The sequence below is a fragment of the Rhinopithecus bieti genome, unplaced genomic scaffold (assembly GCF_001698545.2).
Source record: "Rhinopithecus bieti isolate Rb0 unplaced genomic scaffold, ASM169854v2 scaffold_65, whole genome shotgun sequence".
NCBI lineage: Eukaryota > Metazoa > Chordata > Mammalia > Primates > Cercopithecidae > Rhinopithecus > Rhinopithecus bieti.
Genome location: NW_016803344.1, coordinates 4,931,922 through 4,957,658, shown reverse-complemented (window position 1 = coordinate 4,957,658; position 25,737 = coordinate 4,931,922). Strand labels below are relative to the sequence as shown.

Sequence of the window (25,737 nt, the reverse complement as noted above, 5' to 3'; positions counted from 1 at the left end):
CGCCCGGGCTGGAGTGCAGTGGCCGGATCTCAGCTCACTGCAAGCTCTCCCTCCCGGGTTTACGCCATTCTCCTGCCTCAGCCTCCGGAGTAGCTGGGAATACAGGCACCCGCCACCTCGCCCGGCTAGTTTTTTGTATTTTTCAGTAGAGACGGGGTTTCACCGTGTTCGCCAGGATGGTCTCGATCTCCTGACCTCGTGATCCGCCCGTCTCGGCCTCCCAAAGTGCTGGGATTACAGGCTTGAGCCACCGCGCCCGGCCTCTCTTTTGCATCTTAAAAGCTCCCCCTGGCTGCTGTGTGGAGAACGGGTTGAAGGGAGGGCCAGAGTCACTGAGGGGAGGGGAAAGGGCCGCGCTGAGTGTCAGAGAGGGCGGGCGTCGGGATGCCTGGGAGTCGGCCACACGACCTGTGGGCTTCCTCTGCGCCAGCCCCCGTTGTAAGCACTTGACGCTGAATGAGTCCCAACAATCCCATAGAGTGTCTACCGGTACCATTTTTGCAAATGAGGATACAGACGCCCCGAAAGGTGGAGTCCTGGTGGGTTTTACCCACTCGTATCACCCTGACTCGGCACTGGCTTGGTCACCCTGTCCCTCCGGGTGGGGGCGCAGCCCCTAGGTTCTGCTCCTGGCAGGCCGTCGCGGGACCCGAACCCTAGGGCGCCTCCCCCTCCGCCGTGGCCTCGGAAGCGCGGAGGCCCGCGGCGCTGGAGTTGGACCTTGCGGCGAGGGAACCAGGCGCTCAATCTCCAGACCCGGAACCCGGCGTCCGCGGGGGCGGGGCGGGGGCGGGGCCTGAGCCCGCGCGTCGGCGCCGGCGCCAAGGGGCGGCCCCCAGCCCCACCAAGTCCGCCGCGGCGTCCAGGGTCGGGATCAGCCGCGGCGTCCAGGGTCTGTAGCAACCGCAGCCGAGCCCCAGCGAGCGGGCGGCGGCGCCATGGCGTGCGTGGGGCTGCTCACCATGTGCCTGCTCCGGCCGCCCGCGCCCCAGCCCCAGCCCCCGCGGCACCCGCAGCTCGCGCCCGACCCCGGGCCCGCCGGACACGCGCTCTTCCAGGACGTGAGTGGGCGCGGGCTGTGCTCGCGGTGTCTCCCCGCCCGAGTCTCTGTTAGTCTCACCCTCCGGGGTTGTTCGGGCCCCGCCGCTGTCTCTGGGTCTCTGCCTCTCTCTCTGGCCCTGCTGTCTCTGTTTTCTCTTGACCTCTCTGCCTTTGTGTCCCCTGTTCTGTCTCTCTGTCTCGTCTATGTCTCCGCTTGTCCCTGCTCCAGTGTCACTGCCCCTGCTGCCCCCCACCCCTCAGCCCACCCCACTTGTGTGTCTGGTGTTGCGGGGGAGCTGTCGACAATCACAGCAGCGGTCACCCCACTCTGTAGCAGACGCAGGCTGGGCTGACTGGGGAAGGGGAGCCTGGAGTACAAGGGGCCCCTCACTTCTGACTCTAGTGCCGCCCCCAGAGTCCTTCATTCCCCACTCCAGGGCAGCAGAGTCCTACTGTTGGTAAGGATTGCACAGAGTCACCCTCCCATGGGACCACGGGTGGCCCTGCAGTCCCCATGGGCACCAGCCACAGCCCTGAGCCCTTTCTCCACCTGTGCTACGCTCTGTCCTGGCCCCCTCATGCCCCAACTCCAGAGAGAGGCAAAGCTATCTCCCGCCCCCTTCCCACTGCCCCTAGTGACTCAGCACCTTGACCACATCCCTGGCTGGAAGGGACCTGACCCTCCCTCTTCCCAGGTAGGAAAACCAAGGCCTGAGGGGATATGTCCCAGGTCAGTCATGGAGGCAGGGGAACAACAGGGTGACCCCAGGTGTCCCCATTCCCAGCTTAGCACCCCTCCCCGCTCCCAAGATCTCCATCTACCCCACCTGGGCCTCCCTGGCTTGCTGTGTGTCCCTCAGCCAGTGGCAGAGCTTCTCTGAGTTAGGCTAGAGGTTAGAGTCTTTCCTGAGCCCTGCTGACGCTGAAGAAACAGGATCTTGGAGCAGGTTGGCGTTCAGGACCTGGAGTTCATGGGGGCTCTCAGCCCAGGCTTGACCCACCCCTGCTTGCCAGGCCTGCCACTCTCCCCTTTGCTGGGCTGCTTTGGGTGACCTGGGAGCAGGTCACTAAGAGAGACGAGGACCTGTCTTGACTCTGCTCCTCTTTGCCTCTGTTGCTCTTCATCTTCACTTCATAAATGAAATCTGCTGACCTTGCCTTCTGCCACCCCCACTCCCCCTTGGACTTGTGCGTGTACACACACGCCTGCCAAAGGTCCTCACTGTCAGCCCCATAGGAAGCCCCAGTCCTGAAAGAGTTAACCCCAGCTGCTCCTGATCTGTTTGCTAGTGGGTAACTCAGGCACCTGCAGAGACAGAGTAGCCACTGCCTGCTGTCTTCAACGGCATGCAAGGAAACAGCTCAGAGAGGGCAGCTGGGATAGACCATGGCCACACAGCAGAGCGCGGGGCTCAGGTCTAGGACGGCTGTGCAGGATTCCTGGGCCGCAAGCCGGCCCATTTCCCCAACCTTCCTCACGCTGGAACCGTGCCAGGGGCTGATGTATCAGATAGAACTTGGGCTGCACTCTGGGTGTGGGAGGTGGGGACACAGGGAACTGGCCAGGAGCACCCCCAATGAGGCCAGGCCCTGCAGGAGAAGTGAGTGGAGGTGGCACCGGCTGCGTGCTCTTCCTGCGCCCTGCTTGCAGGAAAAGCTCCTGCAGGGCTGAGCTGGGCAGGGGGTTTGGGACCAGGCTGGGCAGGAGGAAAGGCGAGGCAGGGGGTAGGCCGGCCAGCTGGGACCCTGTCGGGTTGAGTGGGGGCCTCTGGCTTCCTGGGTGGCACTCACAGTTCCCCACATGTCCCTTTGTCCTCTAGGTTTTCCGCAGAGCAGACAAGAATGGTGAGTGTGGCTTCCCCTGGGTCCCACAGTGGGGCAGGGTGGGAGGCATCCAGAAGGCCCAGGGAGAGTTGGAAGGTTGGGTGGGAAGTCAAGAGTCGAGACAAATCTTGGAGGCCCAAAACAGGAGAATCAATCAAGGCATCCTTCCCAGAGGAGGTGCTGTTCTCAGCCAAGTTTGGCAGGATGGAGAGTGGAGGGAATGTGGTTTGGCCAGGGGCTAGAGGTAGGGGCTGACTTTCACACAGCACCCTGGCACGGTGATGGGCACTTCCTTTTCGTGGCCTCCTGTTGTCCTCACAACCACCAGCTAGATTGGAATTCACCCTATTTCATAAAGGAGCAGAGGCCTAGAGAGGTGAAGCAGGTTGCCTAAGGTCACACAGCCTTTAATTGATAGGCTTGAACTGGGGTCTTTGCAGTGTTTAGTCCCAGGCTCCTTGTGTGAGGCACTTGGAAGAGTGAGGTAATGGAGGTGAGACCTTTTTGGAGATTTTACTCAGGTTTTTAGAGGGCTCAGTAACTTGTCATGTGACCAACCATCTGGACCAGGGAGGTCTTGGAGGACGCAACTAAACCCACGCCTTGGGCAAGGATAAAGCTGGGTCCAGTGCCAAAGGAGTCGGCTCCTCCTGCCTTGGGTCCCGGGGCAGTCTCAGACCCTGGTCTAGGAGAACCTTGGAAGCTAAAGCACGAGCCCTCGGGGACCCATCCAGCAACAGGGTGCTCCTCCTAGGTGACCTGGAGCAGCCCACTGTACCCTGTGTGGCCGGTGGAGGGTCTGAGCTTCGCAGTCAGCCTGGGGCGTCTTTCATCTGGGTCTTCACGCCCTCTTGTGTTTCATCCTCCTAGAGATGGGGTCCTGTCCCCACTCCTTGCCCTTCTCCTTGGGTCTCTTCAAATTCATGGGGGTTGTTTGTCCCAACCCCTTGATCAGGACACCTGCCCTCACTTGGACCAGGGCATTCTGTCTGTGGAGGTTCAGATTCTCCCCCGGTTCAGCTCTCCACATCCACCTGCTCAGAGACCTCACGTACCATTCAGACCACATCCCATGTTTTTGTCCCGCATAAGTGCTCCCAGCCTCTGCTCACATGCCCCTGTGATGGGAAGCTCATTCCCTTCTGAGCCAGCCTGCTGCTGCCTACAGAGGCTCCAACTAGTAGGAAGATTCCATCTGCCTCCCCGTGGCTTGTCTGTGAAGGTCCTGGATCCAGAGAGTGGAGGTTCCTTGTGCCCTGTAGTGAGGCTGGTCCCCAAATCCTTCTAGGTGACGTCTAGGCCCTGCCACACTATGGCCATGTCCCAGCCTGTTGCTTGTTTTTTCGTTTGGCAAACGTTTACTGAGTTCCTACCCAATGCTATGTACTGCCCTGTCCCTTTGGTGCCTGCAAAGTAGGTTCTGTTGCCTTCATTGGACACCTTTGAGGACCCCAGTCCTTTTGTCCCAAACAGGCTCCCCACTGAGCTCAGAATCCCATCCCACCTGGTTAGGTGGTTGTCAGATGCTGCGAGGCCTTTGGGGCCCTGGACCTGGTGGCAGGGGTGCAGTCAGGGTCAGGGATACCTCCTCTGCTCCCTGTCCTCCCCCTGCCACCAGATGATGGGAAGCTCTCATTTGAGGAATTCCAGAATTACTTTGCCGATGGGGTTCTCAGCCCGGGGGAGCTGCAGGAACTGTTCAGCGGCATTGATGGGCATCTTACCGAGTGAGTACGAGAAGGGGCCGTGGGTAGATGCCAGGCCGGATTGTCTTTAGCCCACTGTGTCCCCTGCTGCCTTGGTTCCTTTTGTAGGATGAGGAAGAGGGGGCAGGGAGAAAGGTACCAGGGCTCGGCTCCAGCTTTACCCGCCTGCCTACCCCCTCTCCAGCTACAGCCTTGCCCACTACACTGCTTCCAGCTGGGACCCCAAAATAGCCAAGTCTGAGTCACCACCCATGGCTCAGCTCCCCATTCCCGCTTCCCACAGCGACCCGAGGATGCCTGGGGACAGCTGGGCCCCGCCTGCTTCCACCCAAGAATGCAGTGCACGAACACGCACACCATCTACCCCTTGTGTGCTCCCACATCTATGTGTCTTGGCAGGAGTGTGCACGCTCCTCCCCGTGCCTGCTCCCAGGGGTGCACATGCACAAACCGCTGTACCTCCCTCTACTTCCCTTCTCCCATTTCCTGAGGGTCAGTCTCAGGTTCCTGAGACTTGGGCTAGAACCTTCGTCTGCAGTACTCCCCCTCCCCTCCTGGCCAGTCTCCCCAGCCAGTTCCTTGTCCTTCAGGGCCTCACTTAGGCAGCTCCTCCTCTAGGAAACCCTCCCTAACCTATCAACTAAATACCCTGTGCCATCCCTGGACTTCCCTGTACCTGGCTTCCCCTTCGCAGCTCTGACCTTCTCGCTGGCCTGTGTCCACATCCGTCTTCCCCTGGCCTGAGATCCTCTTGGAGGCCAACAATGGGTCTGAATCTTTGCCCTTAGAGTGATTAGTTGAGGCAGTAGAACCCATTCTCTGACCCTGCAAGGACTCTGCCCGCAGGATCAACTTAATCTGGGGCGGAGCACAAGTGGCCTCCTTGTTAGACTGAGCTGGGAGTTGGTGGGGTAGGAGGTGGGGCATTGGCCCCAGTAGTCCCAGTTTACCAGGCCCAGGTCTGAAGCGTGCCTTCTCTTTTCCCTGCAGCAATTTAGAAACGGAAAAACTGTGTGGTGAGTAGGCCCACGGGAGCTCTTGTCTCCTGGGGCCCCTGGGCCCCAGGGTAGGTGTGGCAAGGGACTGTTGCTGGTCTCCTGATGGGACAGGTTGGGCTATGCTCAGGATATAAGGCCTGCTTGGCTGCTGAGGAATTCCAGGGGGCCAGAATCCCAGGGTGGGTAGATGGTGGGGGTCCAGGAACCCTTGAGCACCTCTTCTGCCTGCAGACTACTTCGCAGAGCACCTGGGTGTCTACCGGCCGGTGCTGGCTGCATTGGAATCGCTGAACCGTGCAGTGCTCGCTGCCATGGATGCCACCAAGCTGGTGAGTGGAGTGCTGATGGTGGGGGGCCCACTGTGAGGCAGCGGACATCTGCTGTGCTGTGGGATCCTCTACAGTCTTGACTCAGGGTTATAGAGCTAGGGGCTTGGGTTCAAATCCTGGCTCCCACTTTGTAGCTGTGTCCCTTGACCTCTCTGGGCCTGTTTCCTCATCTTTAAACCATCGTAACAATAGAGCTGCCCTCCATGCATCACTGTGACAAGTGAGAACGAAGGCAGGGATTTTTGTCGTTTTGTTCTGTCTCCAGCACCCAGAATAATATCTGGCAAACAGTAGGTGCTTCATACTAGGGGCTGCTGGTGCTCTAGTTGCTGGCCCGTCACAACTGTCGTGGGATATCATTCAGGGCTGGGCTAGGTGTGGAAGGCTGTGCTCACAGGTTCACAGGGCAGGGCTTGGCCCGAGGACATACGTGAGTAGACAGGGACGTGAGCACCCACGCGTTTGTGTGCACATGTGGACACGTGTATGCACAAGCACAAACAGTGATGATAGCCAGGGCTTGAGGCCCTTGAGTGGTGACTTCCAAAAACTAAGCCGCCCTTCGCTTTGTGTGTTCAAGAAATATCACCACCTCCCTTTGCTCCATGGCTCTTGTAAGGGGGAGTGAGCAGGCCCGGGAGTGTGTCTGACCCCACTTTTTACAGAAGGGGAAACAGGCACTCATCGTCAACAATGACCTGAGCACACACAATGACCTAGGCACAGGGCTCCTCCTGCTGGTGACTTTCACGTGAGATTTAGTAGCTTTTTTTTTTTTTTTTTTTTTTTTTTTGAGACGGAGTCTTGCTCTGCCACCCAGGCTGGAGTGCAGTGGCCGGATCTCAGCTCACTGCAAGCTCCGCCTCCCGGGTTCACGCCATTCTCCTGTCTCAGCCTCCCGAGTAGCTGGGACTACAGGCGCCCGCCTCATCGCCCGGCTAGTTTTTTTGTATTTTTTAGTAGAGACGGGGTTTCACCGTATTAGCCAGGATGGTCTCGATCTCCTGACCTCGTGATCCGCCCGTCTCGGCCTCCCAAAGTGCTGGGATTACAGGCTTGAGCCACCGCGCCTGGCTAGTAGCTTTTCAAAGGATTGCCCCTTGGGGCCTGGCATGACGAGGGGTTGGAGGAACTCCCGTATCTGTGGCATGGACACAAGTGGGGGCATCACCTTTATTGCCATAAAGTAGGGCCCTGGGGGTAGGCAGCTGGACTGGCATTCTCTGAACTGGCAGAGGTTGGGGAGATTCAAACTGCAATTGAAAATGAGGGTCCCATGGGTCCCAAATACCTCCTCCTGGCTCAGAAAGGGTTTGGGGGTGACCCATCCAGTCAGCTCCAACCTCCAGGAGGACCCTGCCAGCTCCAAACACCTGACTCTAGATAGAGAGCTGGCCCCCACCGCAGTGCCACCCCCCAGTCCAGCCTGACTCAGTTGAACACATCGTACAGCAGCCTGGAGCCACACTCCTGGTACATGGCCCGGGTTATCCAGCGGCGCTGGAAGGAGTGAAGGGAGGCCACCATGGAGCCACCGGTCCACACAGCCATGCCACGCCCATGCTTGGCCACCAGGTGGGGCCGCAGGGCCGCGTAGCCGTGCCGCCGGCACTGCGCCTCCAGTTCCTTGTCCAGGCGCTCGGCGAAGCCAGGAAACAGCGTGGAGCCGCCGGCCAGCACCAGGGTGTCTGCCAGTCGTGTCCGCAGCGTTTCGGGCATCTTCTGCAGCGCCCGGAAGGCCAGCGCGGGCAGCCCCGGCCCAGCCTGGCCCAGCAGGCTTGGCTGGAAGATGGGTTCAGGGCAGCGGAATCGCTCGCTGCTAAGGCAGACGCAGCACCCGTTACCCATGCTGAAAGTGGCCGGATGGTGGCGGGCGGGGTCGCGGAGGTCGCCCTCGAAGTCCAGGGACACGTAGCAGCTGCGCTTCTTGAGATGTGTGATGGCCTTGCGGGGCAGGGCCTGCTGCGAGAGGTCAGGGTTTGCCGCCACCAGCAGATCCCGCAGGTAGCGCGACAGGGTGCTGCCTGCCACGTTCAGCCGGAAGGTGGCTTGGTGCCAAGAGTGACCCGCGTAGATGGGCGTGGCGTGGCACACGCCCGCGCCGGCCTCTACGGCCAGCCCGCTGAACACGCCAGTGGAGCAGAGCGCCAACAACGCGGTGCTAGCCATGTGGCACGCGGGCACTGCCAGGGTCTCGAACAGCAGCTCCGCCACCCTTTCGCGGCCTGCAGGTGGCGCCGTCGGTGACTCGCTCACCAGCACGGGCCACTGCTCTGGGCACACCCGCAGGCCGCCCACCAGCAGGCGCTCCCAGAGCCCTTCCAGCGCCTCCCAGTCCGCCACCACGCCGTGCTTGATGGGGTGCGCCCGCGCCACGCCGCCTGCCAGCTCACAGCCCGGCGCGCCGGGCAGCACCGGCCGGTCCCAGCTGGGCACCAGGCTGGAGCTCTTCAGCACTATTCGCGGCTGGTTCTCGCCCGCGAAGCCCGCCTTGGTGAAACCCGAGCCCTGGTCCACCACCACCGCGATGCGGCCCAGGGAGGGCGGTCGGTGCACAGGGCGGCTCCCCGACACCGACGCCACCTTCGGGCTCCGTCCAGCCCGGGGGCTGAAGGCTCCTCTCCGTGCCGCTCGGCTTAGTTGGCCCGAGACCTCCCGGCCTCTGTCCTAGGGAGTGGTCCCTTTGAGCCCTTAGCTCTGCCTCCAGGGCCTAAATTCCTCCTCTTCTGGACCAGATCACCACCCCTCTCAGCTCTTGGCTCTGCCCTCTGGTCTGAAAGGCCCGCCTGTTGTTCCGGGCCGTCCGCTGCCTCTTCAGCTCGTGCCTAGTCCCTAGGCCTGAGGCCCGGCCCCTAGTTCAGGCTTCAGTCTCTGCTCTGGCTGGGTTCCAGCCGCATCTCACCCTCTTCGTCTTCCTCCGGCGCCGGGCTCCGGGCTCCACGCCTTGCACCGGGCTCCCACGCTCTCAGGACTCGCCTCTCCTTTGCTGTTCCTCCCCGTCAGCGCTTGCTGAGATGGCTGACGAGATGGCTAGGACTGATCCTTTTAGATCCTAAGACGCCCCCAGGAGGAGCAGAACTTTGAAGGCGAAGGGGCCTTGTGGTAAGGCTGTTTGGACATCTATCCCCCTTGGGGACCCAGGCAGCCTCCTGGCACCTCTCACCTGGACTTGACGGAAGTTCCTGGTTGTGGAGGGGGGAGGAGCTGGTCAGAAGGCAGAAAAGAACTTGGATTGGTCTCATTGTGACCTCACTCCCCAGCAGCTGCACTTCCACAGCCCCCTACCCTATGACAACTCCCTGGACCCATCCTCTCTCCTGGACAGATCCAAGGGCAGTGATTTTGGCATCCAGGGGTCTGGCTTCAGCAGCCTAGCACAATCAGTCTGATTCCTTTCTCAAACCACTTAGAGTTATCTGATGTACTCTGGCCAGATGTGTGGCCCTTACCTTCCCAGTGCTGAAGAAAAAGCTTTTAGTCACAGATCTACAGCTTCCCTGAAGAGCCCCGACAGGCTCTGGCCCTACCTTTAGGGGCTTCCACGGATGGATTCACGTGGGCCTGAGTTTGAGACTCAGTTTTAATTTTTTTGAGACAGAGTCTCGGTCTCCCAGGCTGGGAGTGCAGTGTTGCAATCTCAGCTCAGTGCAACCTCTGCCTTCCGAGTTCAAGCGATTCTCCTGCCTCAGCCTCCTGAGTAGCTGGGACTACAGGCACGCACCATCATACCCGGCTAATTTTTGTATTTTTAGTAGAGATGGGGTTTCGCCATGTTGGCCAGGCTGGTCTCGAACTCCTGACCTCAGGTGATCCACCCGCCTTGGACTCCCAAAGTGTTGGGATTACAGATGTGAGCCACTGCACCCAGCAAGACTCAGTTCTGAAGCTGACTCACTGTGCAGTCCTAACCTAGTCTTGATCTTTCTCTGGGTTTGGTTTTCTCCAAAAGGTAGTAATAATCCCACCACACAGGAAAGAGGCCACTTCTTGTCTCTGCAAAGCCTCATCCTCTTCAGGACCAATTTGGTTGCAGGTAGAAGACTAGGGGGGAATGTAAGCCAAAATAAGGACTTTATTACAAGGATCTTATATGTTATGGATACCAAGAGCAAGGGTGAAATCAGGTTTCAGGAACAGAATCTGACTGCAGGGCTGTAGGGAACCCAGGATGTGCACTGCATTGTGGTGGTGGTGGTTGTTTTTTTGTTTTTTTGTTTTTTTTGAGACAGAGTCTCGCTCTGTTGCCCAGGCTGGAGTGCACTGGCGTGATCTCCGCTCAGTGCAACCTCTGCCTCCCGAGTTCAAGCGATTCTCCTGCATCAGCCTCCCGAGTAGCTGGGACTACAGGCGCCCACCACCATGCCCGGCTAATTTTTTGTATTTTTAGTAGAGAAGGGATTTCACCGTGTTAACCAGGATGGTCTCGATCTCCTGACCTCGTGATCTGCCTGTCTCAGCCTCCCAAAGTGCTGGGTTTACAGGCGTGAGCCACTGCGCCTGGCCTGCATTGTGTTTTTATTCTGAAGATTGACTTAGCCTGTGCATGTTCAAGTAGAGAGCATGGTCTCTTACAGCTCCTGAACTATAGTCCTAGGGGGAGGGGCTGACAGGACCAGCTTCAGCCAATCACTGTATGGGCAGGAGGTGCAGCCCCATGGAAGAACATGGTTACCCTGATTGTAACCACATGGATGGTAGGGAAGAGTCAGTTCTCACAATTAGCAGGAGTGATGTTATGTAGCCTCCAGCCTGGTGCAGGCAAGGTGGAGGAGATGTTCATCATGGTGACGGTGACAAAAGTGTATTTTCAGCAGAAGCTGGGCTGGTGGCTCTAGTGAGCTGGGACTTCAGTCCTGCTGCATCTGCCCCCAAAAGAGGGCATCCTGAGGTTGGTCACCAGGGTGTGACAGGAAGGCAGGCTGCAGGTTCATCAGGCCAGGAGTGGCATTGGGTGTGGAGCTGGATTTGGGACCTGGGAGAGTGAGAAGCAGCAGCAGCAGGATCCCACCCACAGAAAGTGTGGCAGGGCTTCTTCTAAGTGATTTGGGGAGTGAGACTGAGGCTGTGGGCTTTTTCCCTGTTGGTAATGGAGACCTATTGAAAGCTTATGAGCAGGAGAGTGAGATGCTCTAGACAGGTGAGTGGTTTGGAAGAAGTCTTTGTCATGTGGGGAAGGAGATGGGACAGGGTAGGTTGGGAGACAGAAGTACCTTGGGGAAGACTGGAGGGCCTGAGTGCTTTGGGGTTACCAAGTACAATGTGTAGGAGTGAGGTGCCAAAGGGCTTCCAGCTTCTCCTGGGTGCGTCCACAGGCAGAATCCACGTTTCAGGCCTTGCCCCAGCTGACTGCCGTCCTGGCTGTTCTTGCCCAGGATGGTGCCTGTTGGCCTGGCACCTCCCTTATGCCTAAGAGGGATTACTGGATGCTGGGGGGATGTCAGGCTTTGCCGGAAGCAGGCCCCCCTCACTAGCGTGGCCACGCCTGGGTTTGCCCAAGCCCACCTCCCTTGAGCCTGCAGACTGAGCGGGATGTGACCTGGGTTTGGAGTGTTGGGGGAGGGAAACTGCCTCCCGCCACTGTAGCAAGGTGTGGGTTTTTGTTCTGACCCTTGGCACATGTAAGGAGAAAGCAAAAGACATCCAGACGTGGCGGTGGCCTCTGCTTTCTTTTTTTTTTTTTTTTTTTGAGACTCCTCTCGCTCTGTCGCCCAGGCTGGAGTGCAGTGGGCTCGGATCTCAGCTCACTAAGCTCCGCCTCCCGGGTTCCAAGTCATTCTCCTGCCTCAGCCTCCGCGAGTAGCTGGAACTACAGGTTTTGGGCCCGCCACCTCGCCCGGCTAGTTTTTTTTTTGTATTTTTTAGTAAGAGACGGGGTTTCACAGTGTTAGCGCAGAAAATGGTCTCGATCCTGCCTGCGACCAAAAAAATCACAGTGAATAACAGCAACGCCGTCTCAACACAACAGAGTGCTGGGATTACAGGCTTGAGGGTGGCTCTGCTTTCAATACGCCCCGTTCACCCCTGTGCGGCTCCTAGGCTCAGCTTTGCCCAGCCCGACTCCGCCTCCCAGACGCCTCCGACAGGGCTCGCAGGTTCCAGGGTTGCCACGCACTCTTTATTAGGCGGGGTCTGGGCCAAGCGCTTAGAGCCGCGGGCGAGGGCAGCGGCACCGTTTGCGCGGCTGCTCTTCGGCAGGCCCGGCTTCGTTGGGAGCCTTTCCCGGGGACCGCATGCGCGAGCGCAGCCGCGACCAGCTCCGCGCTGCCCTCGCCCCGCCCTCTTCCGGCTGCCGCGCCTCCTGCCGCAGCAGCAGCAGGAGCAGCACCGGCATCTTCAGCTCGCGCTCGTCGCTTTCTCCCGCTCCGCGCAACCTGGGTGCCGCCGGGGAGCCCAGCTGAGCACCCAGCGCGTAGTCAATCGGTCGCCCAGCCTTGGCCAGCGGCTGTCGCTTGTCCAGGGGGAGAATCAGCACGATCCTGGTCTGGGGGTGGAACAGGGGCGTGAGGGGAAGAGCACGCCAGGGCCGAGCCTTCCTCCTGGGACCCTCATCCACCGGGTCCTGTCATCCTCCCATGCACAAGGCTGGAGGGGACCCCTGTCCAATTCAGGCCGCGGGGAAGCTCTCCCTTCCCTGCGTGGCGCCCCGGACTCCGCCTCCCTTCTGCAAATCCTCATCCATCCCAGGCTGACTTCCTGAAACCAGCTCCGTCTAAGTTTATGGGATCTCTTCCAGACCCTATGTCGGGGGCTCTCAGCACCCTTCCCCACCCCTGCCTGGTCCAGGGCCTCTGCTCATTTGAGAGGGAGGCAGGGAAGTTCTGAGCCTAGGAGCTGGAGAGAGGACACAAGGGAATTCCCCCTGCCCCTAGCTTCAGTAGTACCAACTAGGACTGATTCTCCGTGTTGGGACCTCCATCCGTTTGTCCAGGGTTGGGAGAGAATCCCACTCATGCTCACCTCCCTGGGCGCTCGAATCTCATCCACTTTCTGGTTCTGGAATCTCTGCCCTCCCTTCTGGGCCTTTTTTTTTTTTTTTGAAAAAAAAAAAGACTGAGTCAAACAGGGTCTTGTCCTACAGGTTGGAGTGCAGTGGTGCTGTCAGCGGCTCACTGCATCCCTGACCTGAGCTCACGCAGTCCACCTCAGTCTTCTGAGTAGCTGGGACTGTGGGCATTTGCCACCACAACCAGCCAGTTTTTTATTTTTGTAGAGATGGGGCCTCCCTATGTTGCCCAGGATGATTTTGAACTCCTGGGCTCAAGTGATCCACCCACCTTGGCCTCCCAAAGTGTTGGGATTATAGGCGTGAGCCACCTTGAAAAGACCCCCATCCACACCCATGTGGGCCCCTGGGATCCTCATCCTTGGGAGAGATTTTCGAATTCCTCCCTCACCCCCTAGGACTTCTACACACAAGGCTTAGACTCCCATCCATCTGTCCAGCTTTCCCTGACCCCCATCTGCCTCCCCAGCCCTGCTCCCCATCCCCCACACTCACAGTCGGCTTCTTCCGAGTGAGGTGGTTGAGGAGCTGTCTCCACCAGGCCTTGTCCATGTCAGCTGGCCGCTCCTTGTGGGCCTGCTTGGGTGCTTTGGTCCTTTTGTGGGAACTATTGTTTCCCATGGCAGGGCTGGTCACCACTGGGGACCATGGCCCACACTCCGTCTGCTCTGCCCCCTGGGCCCTGGCAGCATTGTGACCTCACGGGCTGACCTCACCAATGGCAGGCTCTGAGCACCGCCTCCCAGGGCCTAAAGGTGAATCTGGGCTCCACTCACTCTGTCACTTTTGGTTTCTCAGCTGTAAAACTGGGCTAATGATCATAAATGAGGCAATGCATGTAAGGTGCTTAGTGGCCAATAGAGGGGGATTTCTGTGGTTTGGGTGTGAATTTTGGCCCTGCCACTAACTTACTATGTGACCTTAGCCCAGGTAATAAACCTCTCTGGGCCTGTTTTCTCATCTGCAAAATGGGGTCAATTATGGTTCCTATAAATTGTTACAAAGGTTAAATGAGGCCCGGCATGGTGGCTAATGCCTGTTGTCTCAGTACTTTGGGAGGCTGAGGCGGGTGGATCACCTGAGGTCAGGAGTTCGAGTCCAGCCTGGACAACATAGTGAAACCCTGTCTCTACTAAAAATACAAACATTAGCCAGGTGTGGCGACATGGGCCTGTAATCCCAGTTACTCAAGAGGCTGAGGCAGGAGAATTGCTTGAACCTGGGAGGCAGAGATTGCAGTGAGCCAAGATCATGCCATGTCACTCCAGCTTAGGTGATAGAGTGAGACTCTTATCTCAGAAATACAAAAGACTAAATGAAATTCTTCTTGTAGCAGTGCCTGGCTCTGAGTGGGTGCTTCTATCTGTTCTCTGGTTGCAAGCAACAGAAACTAATCATCTCAAATACCCAAAAAGGACATTTTTGGAAAGATTTCATAGAGATAGAAACCCTGGCCTGTCTGAGAATGAAAAGACCCACCTTCTTCTCTGTCCCTGTCTCCTAACTCATAAGCCTGGCCCAGGAGGTCCCATCTGATGGCTGAGCTGAGGCAGGTTGTGGCAGGAGATGAAATCTCTGATGGATGGGACCTCTGGAGTCCCCTCAGAAAGGGCAGGCACCTGGACCACAGCTCCCCAGGACTCTCACCCTGGTGCGCACGTGTGTGTGTGTGTGTGTGTGTGTGTGTGTGTGTGTGTGTGTGGTGGGGGTTAGGCAATTCTCAGGACGTCTGTGACTCCTGGGTGTGTAAGTGGGCAGGCCTTTATTGTGTTACACTTGACGATAGACGGCTGGCAGGTCTAGCATTGAGAGCTTATGTGTCAGACCCTGGGCTGAGTCCTGTGCAGGAATTAACTCCTGGGAGCTTCTCGTAGCTCCATATGCTGAGTTTCATCTTTCCTGTTTGATAGATGAGGAAATGGAAGCTCCAGGAAGTGAAGGTAGTTGAGAAGCCTCAGAATACCATGCTGGGCCATGCAGGGCCTAACATGTGGGCAGCCTCCCTGCCTCTCTGCCACCCTGAGAGGGGCTGAGAGGAGGCTGGCAGTGTCGGTTGGGGTCAGTGCCAGCGGGTATGTGTGTGTGTGTGTCTGTGTGAGTGAGGACGGCGACCTGTTTTTTATCAGCAGGTCTTAGTAAAAAGCACCCAGTGTTGTGTGCATGAGTGAATGAATGAGGGAGTGAACACGTAGATTGTGAGTCTGGGGCCACACCAGGTCATCATTTTGCCCCGTGTCAACACTGGCCCTTGGATACCTTGTGACAGCCCCACCTAGCCTAGCTGTGCCTGGGACTCACTGGCTATGACAGTGCTGAAGGTGGTAGCCCCATCAGGGAAGGGGCCGTGAAGTCCAGAAAAGCCAGGCACGTCGGCAGGCAGATGCCTGCTGTGAGTTGGCTCCACACCTCCGGGGAGGGAGGCCAGGCCCGGACAAGGAGGGATCCAGACCCCTCCCTGCCCATCGGGTCTCAGTACCCTCCTGCCTGTGCTGGGTTTGCATGCCCCTGCTCTTGGCACTGCCACTGCTACTCTGATGGGCACGAGGCAGAGGACCCACTCAGAGATCAATGCCCAGGCTGGGAGATGCTGACCGTCCCCCCTGGCCCGCAGGAGTACGAGAGGGCCTCCAAGGTGGACCAGTTTGTGACGCGCTTCCTGCTGCGGGAGACGGTGAGCCAGCTGCAAGCCCTGCAAAGCTCGCTGGAGGGGGCGTCAGATACCCTGGAGGCCCAGGCCCGTGGCTGGCGGTATGTAAGGGTGCTGCCGACCTGCAGGGCTAGTACACAAGCGCCCACTGTACCCCCATTCCAAATCCCCATAGTCTCAGCATCCTGCAGCCTGTATTTTTGGGTGGGGAAGCCGTGGCAGGGAAGCCACGGTGGGGTGAGAGGAGACTGGCTTTGGGGCTAGGCCTCGGAGTCCCAGGAGGCCTGTCTTCCTCACCCAGGCCTGTCCCGTCCTGGGGCCCCAGTCCTCGGCCCTGTGAGCCTCACTTTCTCTAGGTCAGATGCAGAGAGCATGGAGGCGCAGAGCAGGCCCTGCGGCAGCCGGCAGACAGGACGCCGGGCCCTGAGGAGCGTCAGCCGGTCATCCACCTGGTCCCCCAGCTCTTCTGACACAGGTGCGTCTGGGGCGGGGTGGGAGGCCTGGCCAAGGTGGGCACCGCATCCCTCCTTCCCCCAGGGCCCACTCTTTCACTGCCCCTTACTTCATTCTGAGAACCTGCCAGGCCTGAGAGGCCCCTGCCTGACCCTGCACGGGCCCCACCCACAGGGCGCAGCTCAGAGGCTGAGATGCAGTGGCAGCTCCAGGTGAACCGCCTCCAGGAGCTCATCGACCAGCTCGAGTGCAAGGTGAGGGCCATGGGGCCAGGGCCCCACGAGGGAGGACCCTCCTGGTATCCACCCGAGCCAGGCCCATGCTGGAGGCCCGGCCCACACTCTGTGCCCTCACAGGCCCCCCGGCTGGAACCCCTGCATGAAGAGGACCTGGCCAAGGGGCCTGATTCGGTGAGCCCAGGAGAGGGGCAAGCGGCTGGATGGCCATGTCTGGGGGTGCTCATGAATTGGGGGTTCATGGGGCCAGCTGCCTGCCCACCCTCTGCAATGCGCATGTGCCCCGCCCCCAGGCCTGGCGGGCAGGTGCCGGGTTCTGAGAACCTGCAGGAACCGCCACCCTTCTCTGGGCTTTGGTTCCCCATCAGCATTTCTGAAAGCCAGGTCTGGGGCAGTGTGGACGGAAGCTGGAGGGAGGAAGGAAGTGGTGGCATACTGCAGGAGGGACAGTGGCTGGGTCAAGCAGCACCCTTGGAGACAGGGAGACGATGGAGACAGGGAGGTTGGGGGGCAGGTTGGCAGCAGGAACCCAGCTAAAGGGTAGGTTGGATCTGGCATCAGTCAAGAAGGCTGGGGGCCAGGTGTAGGTGGCTCATGCCTGTAATTCCAGCACCTTGGGAGGCCAAGGTGGGAGGATTACTTGAGCCTGGCAGGTAGAGGCTGCAGTGAGCCATGATCCCACACACCACTGCACTCCAGCCTGGGTGAGAATAAGATCCTATCTTAAAAACAAGCAAACAAAAAAAACAGCTGGGAACCTCCTAGAGGCCACAGCCAGTCCCTCCCCTGCGCCCAGCCCCACACCGGCTGACTGACTGCCTCTCCCACCAGCACATCCTCGTGGCCCAGAGGCAGGTCCAGGTGGCAGAGGAAGGCCTGCAGGACTTCCACCGAGCCCTGCGCTGCTATGTGGACTTCACAGGGGCCCAGAGCCATTGTCTGCAGTGAGTCCCCAGCTGGCAAGTGGGATGGCTGAGGTGGGGAGGGGTGCTGGGGCAGAGAGGGGTGCTGGGGCTGGCTGTCCTGGGCCAGGGCTCCCATGAGACCTCAGGCCAGGGAGGCAGAGGTGGTGGCAGCCCTGGCCTCGCCTGCCCATCTCTTTGGCCCCACAGTGTGTCCGCCCAGAAGGTGCCAGACGGTGCCTCCTTCACCCTGTATGAGTTCTGGCAGGATGAGGCCTCCTGGAGAAGGTATGAGTGCCAGTCTGGCCGCTAACACCATGGAATGTGACCCTGGAGTGAGTCAGGCCAGAGTTCTAATGCTGCTCTCCCACTCACTGGCTCTGTGACCTCAGATGAGTGACCCCACCTGCCCGAGCCCCCGAGTCCTTTCCAAAATGGAAGTGATAACAGTTCCAACTCCTGTGGGCTAAAGGAGGTGACTGGGAAGAGCTGAATACAGCACAGGGCCACAGGAGGCACTCAGTGAACACCTGTCACCATGCATGTGACAATGCCTATGCCGAGCACTGTGTGCGGTGCCCTTTGTTCTACCTGCACAGCGTCCCCGTGTCAAAGGGGAGAGGACTGAGGCTTCAGAGGCAGCGTGAGAAGGGCGGGGGGTCTGATCCTGGCAGCAGGATGGGGTAGGAGTAGGGAGACTGAGGTCATGGCAGCCTGCGTCTGTCCGCAGGCACCAGCAGACGCCCTGCAGCAAGGCCTTCCAGCGCGTCCTCATCGACCACCTGCGGGCTCCGGACACCCTCACCACTGTGTTCTTCCCAGGTGTGCGGCAGACCCCCACTCATGTCGCCCGGGAGGGGCAGTGGGCTCCTGAGGGCTCCTGACCCCCCGACCTCTGACCCCCAGCCTCCTGGTGGATAATGAATAACAACTGAGCCAGACCTTCACACGCTGAGGACCCCGGGACCCTGCCTCCCTCCCTCTGGAGCCTTCTGCACTGGCCAGCCCACCCAGCGCAAAGACCAGGGCCTGCCTCCTCCTGGACCTGGGCCTGGTGGAAGGGCTTTCAGCCCAGGGATCAGGGACTGGGCTGCTTGCTTTCTATTTATTATTGATTTGTTTATCCATGTATTTTATTGTTTGTCACTTCAGCCTCCAAGCTACTTTGGCTTCTGCCTGGCTCAGGAGACCTGGATTCTGGTCCCTCCTGGCTCAGCGACCCAGGGCAGGTTCTGTCCCTGTGTGGGTGGGCCTTGGGCCATCTGGCTGCCTAGCAAGGCTCCTGCTTTCTTCCTGCTGTCTTGGGGCCAGGCTTCTGCTCCTTTCCAGCTAGCAGCAGAAGCAGGGCTGATGCTCAGGGACCCAACCCCTCAAACCTTGCCCCTGAGGCTGGGCTGGACCTGGGTGCCCCTGTTGCCCTCCCGGGCCACTAGGCTCTGACTCTTCCAGCACCCATGGATGTGCCAGAGGCCTTTGGGTTGGTTTGCATGCCATTTTCTTATCATTTGCATGCCCTCACCCCACCCATTCTCAGGGCACTATGGGAAGCCCCAAGGTGACCTGGCCAAGTAGCAATAATTTGGGCCCAGGGTCACCTGTTGCCCCCAGAGGCCTCTGAAGCCCAGGCTGGGACCCCAGCACAGAGGCAATAAAGGCAGTGGTCCTTTCCAGTGTCGCCTCCTCTCTCTCGCAGGTCTGGGCTGTAGGGCCTGTGTACCTCCCAGGCCAAAAGCTCCAGGGGGGGCACCTCTCTCGGGAAGCCCCCCGGTTCCCACCTCATGCCCTTACGCTCGCAGAGTGGATGCTCACATGAGCTGACACAAGTCTTCCCACTTCAGGGTCCCCGGCCCTGACACACCCTGGTGGTGGGTCCTGCCTGAGGGAGGGGGTGACATGTCTCTGCAGGTTTTACAGGGGTTCTAGCGTCACCCACACAGAGCCTCCTCCGGGCCCAGATTGCTCGACCACGCTCCTGTGGGAAGACTTGGCCTTCTCACCAAGCTGGACTTGTCACCACCATCCCACATAGAGTGGTTCCAGGAGGACAAAGGCCAAGCCAGTCCTACTAGCCCCTGGGGGTGTCCTCCTGTCCCCTCCATGACTGGGGGGCATGGAGGGGAGGCGACCTGGCCGAGAGGGACATCTAACATCTAAGCAGCTGCCCTGAAGAGGAAGCCCTGGCACCGCAGGGGCACAGGATGGCATTTTACCTGGCCTGGGAGTGTTGGTATCAGTTTTCCAGAGAGAGGAGATGGCACATGGACCCTAAGGAGGAGGAGGGTTTGCCTGGTTGAACCAAGGGTGACCCAGTAGCAGGGCTGAGCTGAGGGTGCAGGGGAGAGGGCTGGGTGAGGCTGAGCTCTGAGGTGCTACATCACGAGGAGGCCATGGGAGGCTTTAAGTCGTGGTGAGGGGTGGCTGGTGGGGTGAGTGCTGCTTCCATGTTCCTGAATGCCCTGATGGCGCCAGGTCCTGACTGGGCTGGGGCCTGGCTAGAAAGGTAACTCAGATGGCACCAGCTCAGGGTGGGCATCTCCATCTGGGACTCCAGGCGGCATCTTCCCTGCGATTTCTCCCCGGCAGCCCCTGCGGGAGACAGTTTCTTCCACCAGCCTGGCTGCCTGGGCCACCTGCACAGAGGTCCCTGGTGGCATCCTGGCCAGTCCAGTGCCAGGCCATCCTCCTGCCACCCCACTTCACAGATCCCTGGGAGCTCTTAGAAAGTGCTGCCACCGGCCGGGCACGGTGGCTCAAGCCTGTAATCCCAGCACTTTGGGAGGCCGAGATGGGCGGATCACGAGGTCAGGAGATCGAGACCATCCTGGCTAACACGGTGAAACCCCGTCTCTACTAAAAAAAAATACAAAAAACTAGCTGGGCGAGGTGGCGGGCGCCTGTAGTCCCAGCTACTCGGGAGGCTGAGGCAGGAGAATGGCGTAAACCCGGGTGGCGGAGCTTGCAGTGAGCTGAGATCCGGCCACTGCACTCCAGTCTGGGCGACAGAGCGAGACTCCGCCTCAAAAAAAAAAAAAAAAAAAAAAGAAAAGAAAAGAAAGTGCTGCCACCATCTGAACCACATGGGGTTCTGAGCAGGCTTGAGGCTTGTTCGGGTGTAGTTGTGTGTGCCTGTAATTCCAGCTACTTGGGAGGCTGAGGCAGGAGAATCGCTTGAGCCCAGGAGGCGGAGGTTGCAGTGAGCCAAAGACTACAGGTGCACACCACCACGCCCGGCTAATTTTTGTAGAGATGGGGGTTTCGCCATGTTGCCCAGGCTGGGCAGTGTGTCTTGTTAGAGAAGACAGCTGAGGAGGAAGTTGCCCTGCTTTCCATCCTGTGTTGTAAAGGCTTCTTTTGTCCTCCACAAAAACTGTAGCAACAAATCCTGAAAACTAAAAAAAATTGGCTGGGCGCAGTGGCTCAAGCCTGTAATCCCAGCACTTTGGGAGGCCGAGACGGGCGGATCACGAGGTCAGGAGATTGAGACCATCCTGGCTAACACGGTGAAACCCCGTCTCTACTAAAAAATACAAAAAACTAGCCGGGCGAGGTGGCAGACGCCTGTAGTCCCAGCTACTCGGGAGGCTGAGGCAGGAGAATGGCGTAAGCCCGGGAGGCGGAGCTTGCAGTGAGCTGAGATCCGGCCACTGCACTCCAGCCTGGGCGGCAGAGCGAGACTCCGTATCAAAAAAAAAAATTCCCACTGCCATCTTTTTCCATCTTTTTTTTTTTTTTTTTTTTTTTTATGTTTTGAGACGGAGTTGCTCTGTCGCCCAGTCTGGAATGCAGTGGTGCGATCTTGGCTCACTGTAACCTCTGCCTCCTGAGTTCAAGCGATTCTCCTGCCTCAGCCTCCTAAGTAGCTGGAATTAAAGGCGCACACAACTACACCCACTAATTTTTTTGTGTTTTTAGTAGAGATGGGGTTTCACCATGTTGGCCAGGCTGGTCTCGAACTGCTGCCCTCAAGTGATCCGCACACCTCGGCCTCCCATTGTGCCGGGATTACAGGCATGAGCCACCATGCCCAGCCCACTGCCATCTTTAAATATGCCCAAACCCTCAGGCTGACTTATCTGTGGTGGGCATCTCCTTAGCTTTTGTGCCCTGGGCACCATGCCTGGCTCCCTCTGCAGTGCAGTTCTGAAGGTGGACACCTCTTTATTATGATTTTTAATAGAGGCTGTGTCCTCCTTCACTCCTGAAGGCTGGAGCTACAGAGGAGGGCACGCAGGCGGGGATGTACAGCAGGATCAGGGGGCCACTTAGGAGAGTGTTTGGTTTGAGCTGTGAAAGTTGAGCAGAGGTCTCCGGGCAGGTGTGAGGGCAGAAGGGAGCCTTGGAGTGTGAGGGCTGGGGCCAGCTGAGGAGGCCGGGTGCATGAGAGTGGAATGTTGTCTTGCAGGTGACAGGGAGACAGGAGGGTGCCAGACGGAGTGGGTGGGAGTGGAGCTGAGCGCAGACGGGGCTGGAGCCGCAGCCACAGAACAAACGTCGGAGCTGGGCTGGGGCTGTGGGGACCCGGAGGAAGCCCTTAAGCCTCTGCCTTGTCTGTCAATCTCACCAGCTCACCTCACCTGTAGCCTGCCATCCCCACCATTGTGCTTTGCCCCAGCCCCCAAGTCAGGGCCACTGTCCTCTCTGGCCTGGAAGACTGCAGCAACTTCTTCACCTGGCTCCCACCCCATCCATTCCCTATAAAGACACAGCCAGAGCGGGCTTTCAAAATGTTGCCATTTTGAAAATGCACCTTTCTGGCCAAGACCCTTCAGTGGCACCTGAAGGTCTTCAGCATCGGGGTCATAATTTCATGTCCGGGCAGTCAAGGTGCTTTCCAGCTGAGCTGGGCCATTTGCAACCCCAGTCACCCTGTCTGTGGCCTTTGTCCCAAGCCACCCCTGTCCACCACAGCAACGCTTCCACTGTAAGGAGCAGGAGAGTGCCATTGCACGGGGGTGCCTTTCCCAATCCTGCTCTTGTTGGCTCTTCAGCTCTTTTTGACAACCACTGGGCACCTGCTTTGTGGCAGGTGCTGGGGATGATCAAATGTCCTGGGCTGGTGACAGCACTCGGCCAAGGGCAGGCAGAGCCCTGAAGTCAGGAGAGCTCCAGGCTCCTTAGCCAGCTGCCGCCCCTACCTTTCCACCCACTCCCTGCACCTGCCCTCTCCCGTTCCTCACACCTGCACCTGTGACTCACCTGTATATATTCAAACCTGTCCCAGGGATTGGCCCAGTGCCAGGCCAGGCTGCAGCCAGCAACAGTCTAGACGGTGGCCAATGCCCTACAGCTCTCCCAACAAGTCCCCTTAACGTAGCCTCTGATGGGCCGAAAGGGACTGAGAACTAGGTGGTCTTCAAAAAATTATTCTTGAAACATACCACTTGTGCAGGACACCAGGCTCCACATAGAGTGCTGGACACAAACATCAATCCTCAAGGAAATCACAGATTGGCAGGGAGAGAAACAGGTATGACAGCAACCAGTTTACAGGGACGCCTTGGGTGCCAAGCTCTGTGCTAGGGGCTATACCCATGTTGTTGATTGCATCTTACCCTCACAACACCCCAGAGGCGTACACATCGTTAGCATCTCCAGCTTACGAAGGAAAAAGCTCAGTGAGTAAGTGCCTTGCCCCGGGTCATGCAGGAGGGATCCACTCCCTGGCACCAACAGCTGCTAGCCCTCGGGAGTGAACAGCGCTGGGAGAGGACACCCTCTGGTAGCAGAAACCAGTCCCGGCTGGAGGAGGCAGAGGCAGCTACACCAAAAAGAGGAACACTGCCAGGCCTTGGGGCCTGCAAAATGGCAGACAGTGCGCAAGGACGAGCCCAGTGCGAGGGGACAGGTAAGCCAGCCCTCAGAAGGTGGGGAGACTGAGCCCCGATAGCTTCTGGAACTCCCTAGGAGGAACCTAGAGAATGTTAACTTATGGGGTGGAAAGGCAGCCTGAGAAAAGGCTAATGCGAAGGGGAAGGAAAAGCTGCTGGTGTGTGCTCTGGAAAGGAATCTGGCTCAGGGATGGTGGCAACCCAGGGGGAAAGTCCAGCTCTGTCCACAAGAGGGCTCCTGGCAGCAGGCAATGAGGAGTGGCGACGGTCCGTCGCCGGTTCCTCCAAGCCTCTTGGGAGGAAGGCTAAGAAGAGGACATGCCTAATCGTGACCCTGACCCTGAAATACCAGCAGTCAGAAAGAAGCAGAGGTGGGCAAGAGACATGATTGCTTCCCAAGATCCTACTCCCACCTCAGGACAGTCCCCTTTCTGGTGAGAAACACCAGTCAGCAGGCTCCTGGATGCTGCCCTTGGTAACACATGAGAAGGCTTTCCCCTCCTAACTTTCCAGAGGGACAGATCTTTCATAGTTGCCAATTCTTTGTCTCTCTTTTTTTTTTTTTTGAGACAGTGTCGCCCAGGCTGGAGTGCAGTGGCGCTATCTTGGCTCACTGCAAGCTCCGCCTCCCAGGTTCACACCATTCTCCTGCCTCAGCCTCCCGAATAGCTGGGATTATAGGCGCCCGCCACCACGCCTGGCTAATTTTTTGTATTTTTAGTAGAGATGGGGTTTCACCGTGTTAGCCAGGATGGTCTTGATTTCCTGACCTCGTGATCCGCCCACCTCGGCCTCCCAAAGTGCTGAGATTACAGGTATAAGCCACTGCGCCCAGCCTCTCTGTCTCTTTCTGACAAATGTAACGCACCACTAATTTGCTTTTTCAGGTTGGTGTAATCTATTGTCGAATAATGCATTATTTCAATGATTGTCATTTCCAGAATTCTATTTTCAAACCTGCCTAGTCATTTTCAGATTCTTTTGCTCTTTTCAGTGTCATCTTTAGAGGTTTCATATTTTGTATTCTGTTTCTGGTCCTTTTTTTTTTTTTTTTTTTTGAGTCTCTCTGTCGCCCAGGCTGGAGTGCAGGGGCGCGATCTTGGCTCACTGCAACCTCCACCTCCCAGGTTAAAGGATTCTCCTGCCTCAGCCTCCTGAGTAGCTGGGATTACAGGCATGTGCCACCACGCTCGGCTAATTTTTGTATTTTTAGTAGAGACGTGTTTCACCATGTTGGTCAGGCTGGTCTCAAACTCCTGACCTTGTGATCTGCCTGCCTCAGCCTCCCAAAGTGCTGGGATTACAGGCATGAGCTGCTGTGCCCAGCCTGTATCTGGTGATTGTAGTATCTGAAGTCCCAGGGATCTAAATCAATTATTGTTCCTGATGACTTTGTTAACGAAGGCTCATTTCCTTGAAGGTTCAGTGTTGTTTCCGGACAGCTTATAATTGGTTGACACACAATATTGATCCTGAAGGTCCTTAATTATCTTAATTTCTCAGCACTAGGATTCCCTGACCTTCCTTCAGGATAAATCTGACATGCGCAGCTAAGTTTTTAATTTTTGTTGAGATGGGGGGGTCTCACTATGTTGCCCAGGTTGGTCTCAAACTCCTGGGCTCAAGTGATCTCAGCCTCCCAAAGTTCTGGGATTATAGGTGTGAGCCACCATGCCCGTCCCAGTTCTTTTTTCCTTTTTCTCAAGCAGGGACAGAGCTGTTTCCAATTCAGTTTCCACTGCAGGTGGGCAGATCTTCCCTGCCGCCTTTTCACGGTGCCAAAGGTACTGAGCTACCTGCCTTTGTGGAAAGGCCCGAGTTTTGTTTCTGCACTTTGTATATGCTCAAAACCAAGTCTCACATTGTGCCTAGACGCAGTCTCCCTCCAACTCTTGAGTTCTTAGAATGTCCTATCTGTGACCTCAGCAATGCAGTTAAAAGTACATTCATTATAATTTATCTGGCATCTGGGTGTTTTGCGGTGAGGAAAAGATTTTCAGCCTGCCATTTCTATGGCACATTCCCTTTCCACCAACATAGTGCTCTTGTGCAGGGCTGACAGTCCCATGGCTGAGATCTTGCCATTGTTCTAGGTGGGCAGATTGCAGTGCAGCCCAGAAAGGTTTGCAGTTGGCACCACCTGCATCGAAGATCATACAGCCAAGCCCTAGGCCACAGGCCAGCCCGCCTCCCTGTTTCCAGACCTAGTAACCAGTCTGTCTCCCCTTGCATTCTAGGGGACTGTGAAGCTGGTGGTGGCAACGAGCCTCTTGGGCAAGGCTGTTCAGGAGAGGAGGGTCTCAGGGAGAGAGCACAGATGGGTATTCAAGTGACAGAACTGAGGCCTCAGCTCACCGGCTGGTAAACCAGACTGGCAGCCTGAAATTCCACACAAAGGTGTGCCTGCACCAGCCTTTGGGCCACAGAAAGTACCACCCAGGGGCTGCTGGAGGCAATGCAAGCTGTTGGGCTTTTAGGGAGAGTAGTTTGTACAGATTTCAAGGATCCAAGAAATGTTCGGTATCAAAAATTCCACATTGGAAAATTATCCTAAGGAAATAAATAATGCAAAGGAAGAGAATGCATAGATGTATGCTGCACCGGAAAATGCGAAAGCGATCCAATTGCCCAACAGGAGGTGAAGAGTTAAAAAAAATTATGGCCTCAATTAAATGATGCAACCATTAAGCAAATAAATTGGAAGGCAACAGTAAAATTACCTGTGATTTAACATCAGTGTCATAAGGACATAAGTGAATATTGACAAGTC

At 57.6% G+C, this 25,737-nt stretch overlaps 3 protein-coding genes across 9 annotated transcripts; 1 reads left to right on the top strand and 2 right to left on the bottom strand.

The window, feature by feature from the left end:
* Positions 1-783: 783 nt before the first annotated feature.
* Positions 784-25,737, top strand: NECAB3 (N-terminal EF-hand calcium binding protein 3). 6 transcript variants are annotated; one of them, XR_001886767.1, is made up of 14 exons: positions 786-1,061; positions 2,862-2,886; positions 4,484-4,592; positions 5,562-5,587; positions 5,801-5,898; positions 15,513-15,649; positions 15,905-16,023; positions 16,176-16,255; positions 16,358-16,411; positions 17,069-17,181; positions 17,350-17,427; positions 17,870-17,961; positions 22,786-22,984; positions 25,205-25,723. XR_001886767.1 is itself a non-coding variant. In XM_017878401.1 (13 exons), exons 1-13 carry the CDS (start codon positions 939-941, stop codon positions 18,072-18,074), a joined length of 1,083 nt encoding a protein of 360 aa, XP_017733890.1. In that variant the 5' UTR covers positions 789-938; the 3' UTR covers positions 18,075-18,809. The 6 variants fall into 6 exon arrangements, 2 of the variants coding, with proteins under 2 accessions (XP_017733875.1, XP_017733890.1); XR_001886765.1 differs by having other exon boundaries at positions 784-1,061; positions 16,176-16,411; positions 25,205-25,727; XR_001886768.1 differs by lacking the exon at positions 17,350-17,427 and having other exon boundaries at positions 785-1,061; positions 25,205-25,728.
* On the bottom strand, positions 7,043-9,458 carry ACTL10 (actin like 10). Its single transcript, XM_017878423.1, has one exon. It carries the CDS (start codon positions 8,065-8,067, stop codon positions 7,330-7,332), a length of 738 nt encoding a protein of 245 aa, XP_017733912.1. The 5' UTR covers positions 8,068-9,458; the 3' UTR covers positions 7,043-7,329.
* On the bottom strand, positions 11,994-13,604 carry CUNH20orf144 (chromosome unknown C20orf144 homolog). Of its 2 annotated transcripts, XM_017878436.1 has the most exons (3): positions 13,397-13,604; positions 12,856-12,918; positions 11,998-12,379 (listed from the first exon to the last, which is right to left on the bottom strand). In XM_017878436.1, exons 1-3 carry the CDS (start codon positions 13,520-13,522, stop codon positions 12,041-12,043), a joined length of 528 nt encoding a protein of 175 aa, XP_017733925.1. In that variant the 5' UTR covers positions 13,523-13,604; the 3' UTR covers positions 11,998-12,040. The 2 variants fall into 2 exon arrangements, with proteins under 2 accessions (XP_017733935.1, XP_017733925.1); XM_017878446.1 differs by lacking the exon at positions 12,856-12,918 and having other exon boundaries at positions 11,994-12,379.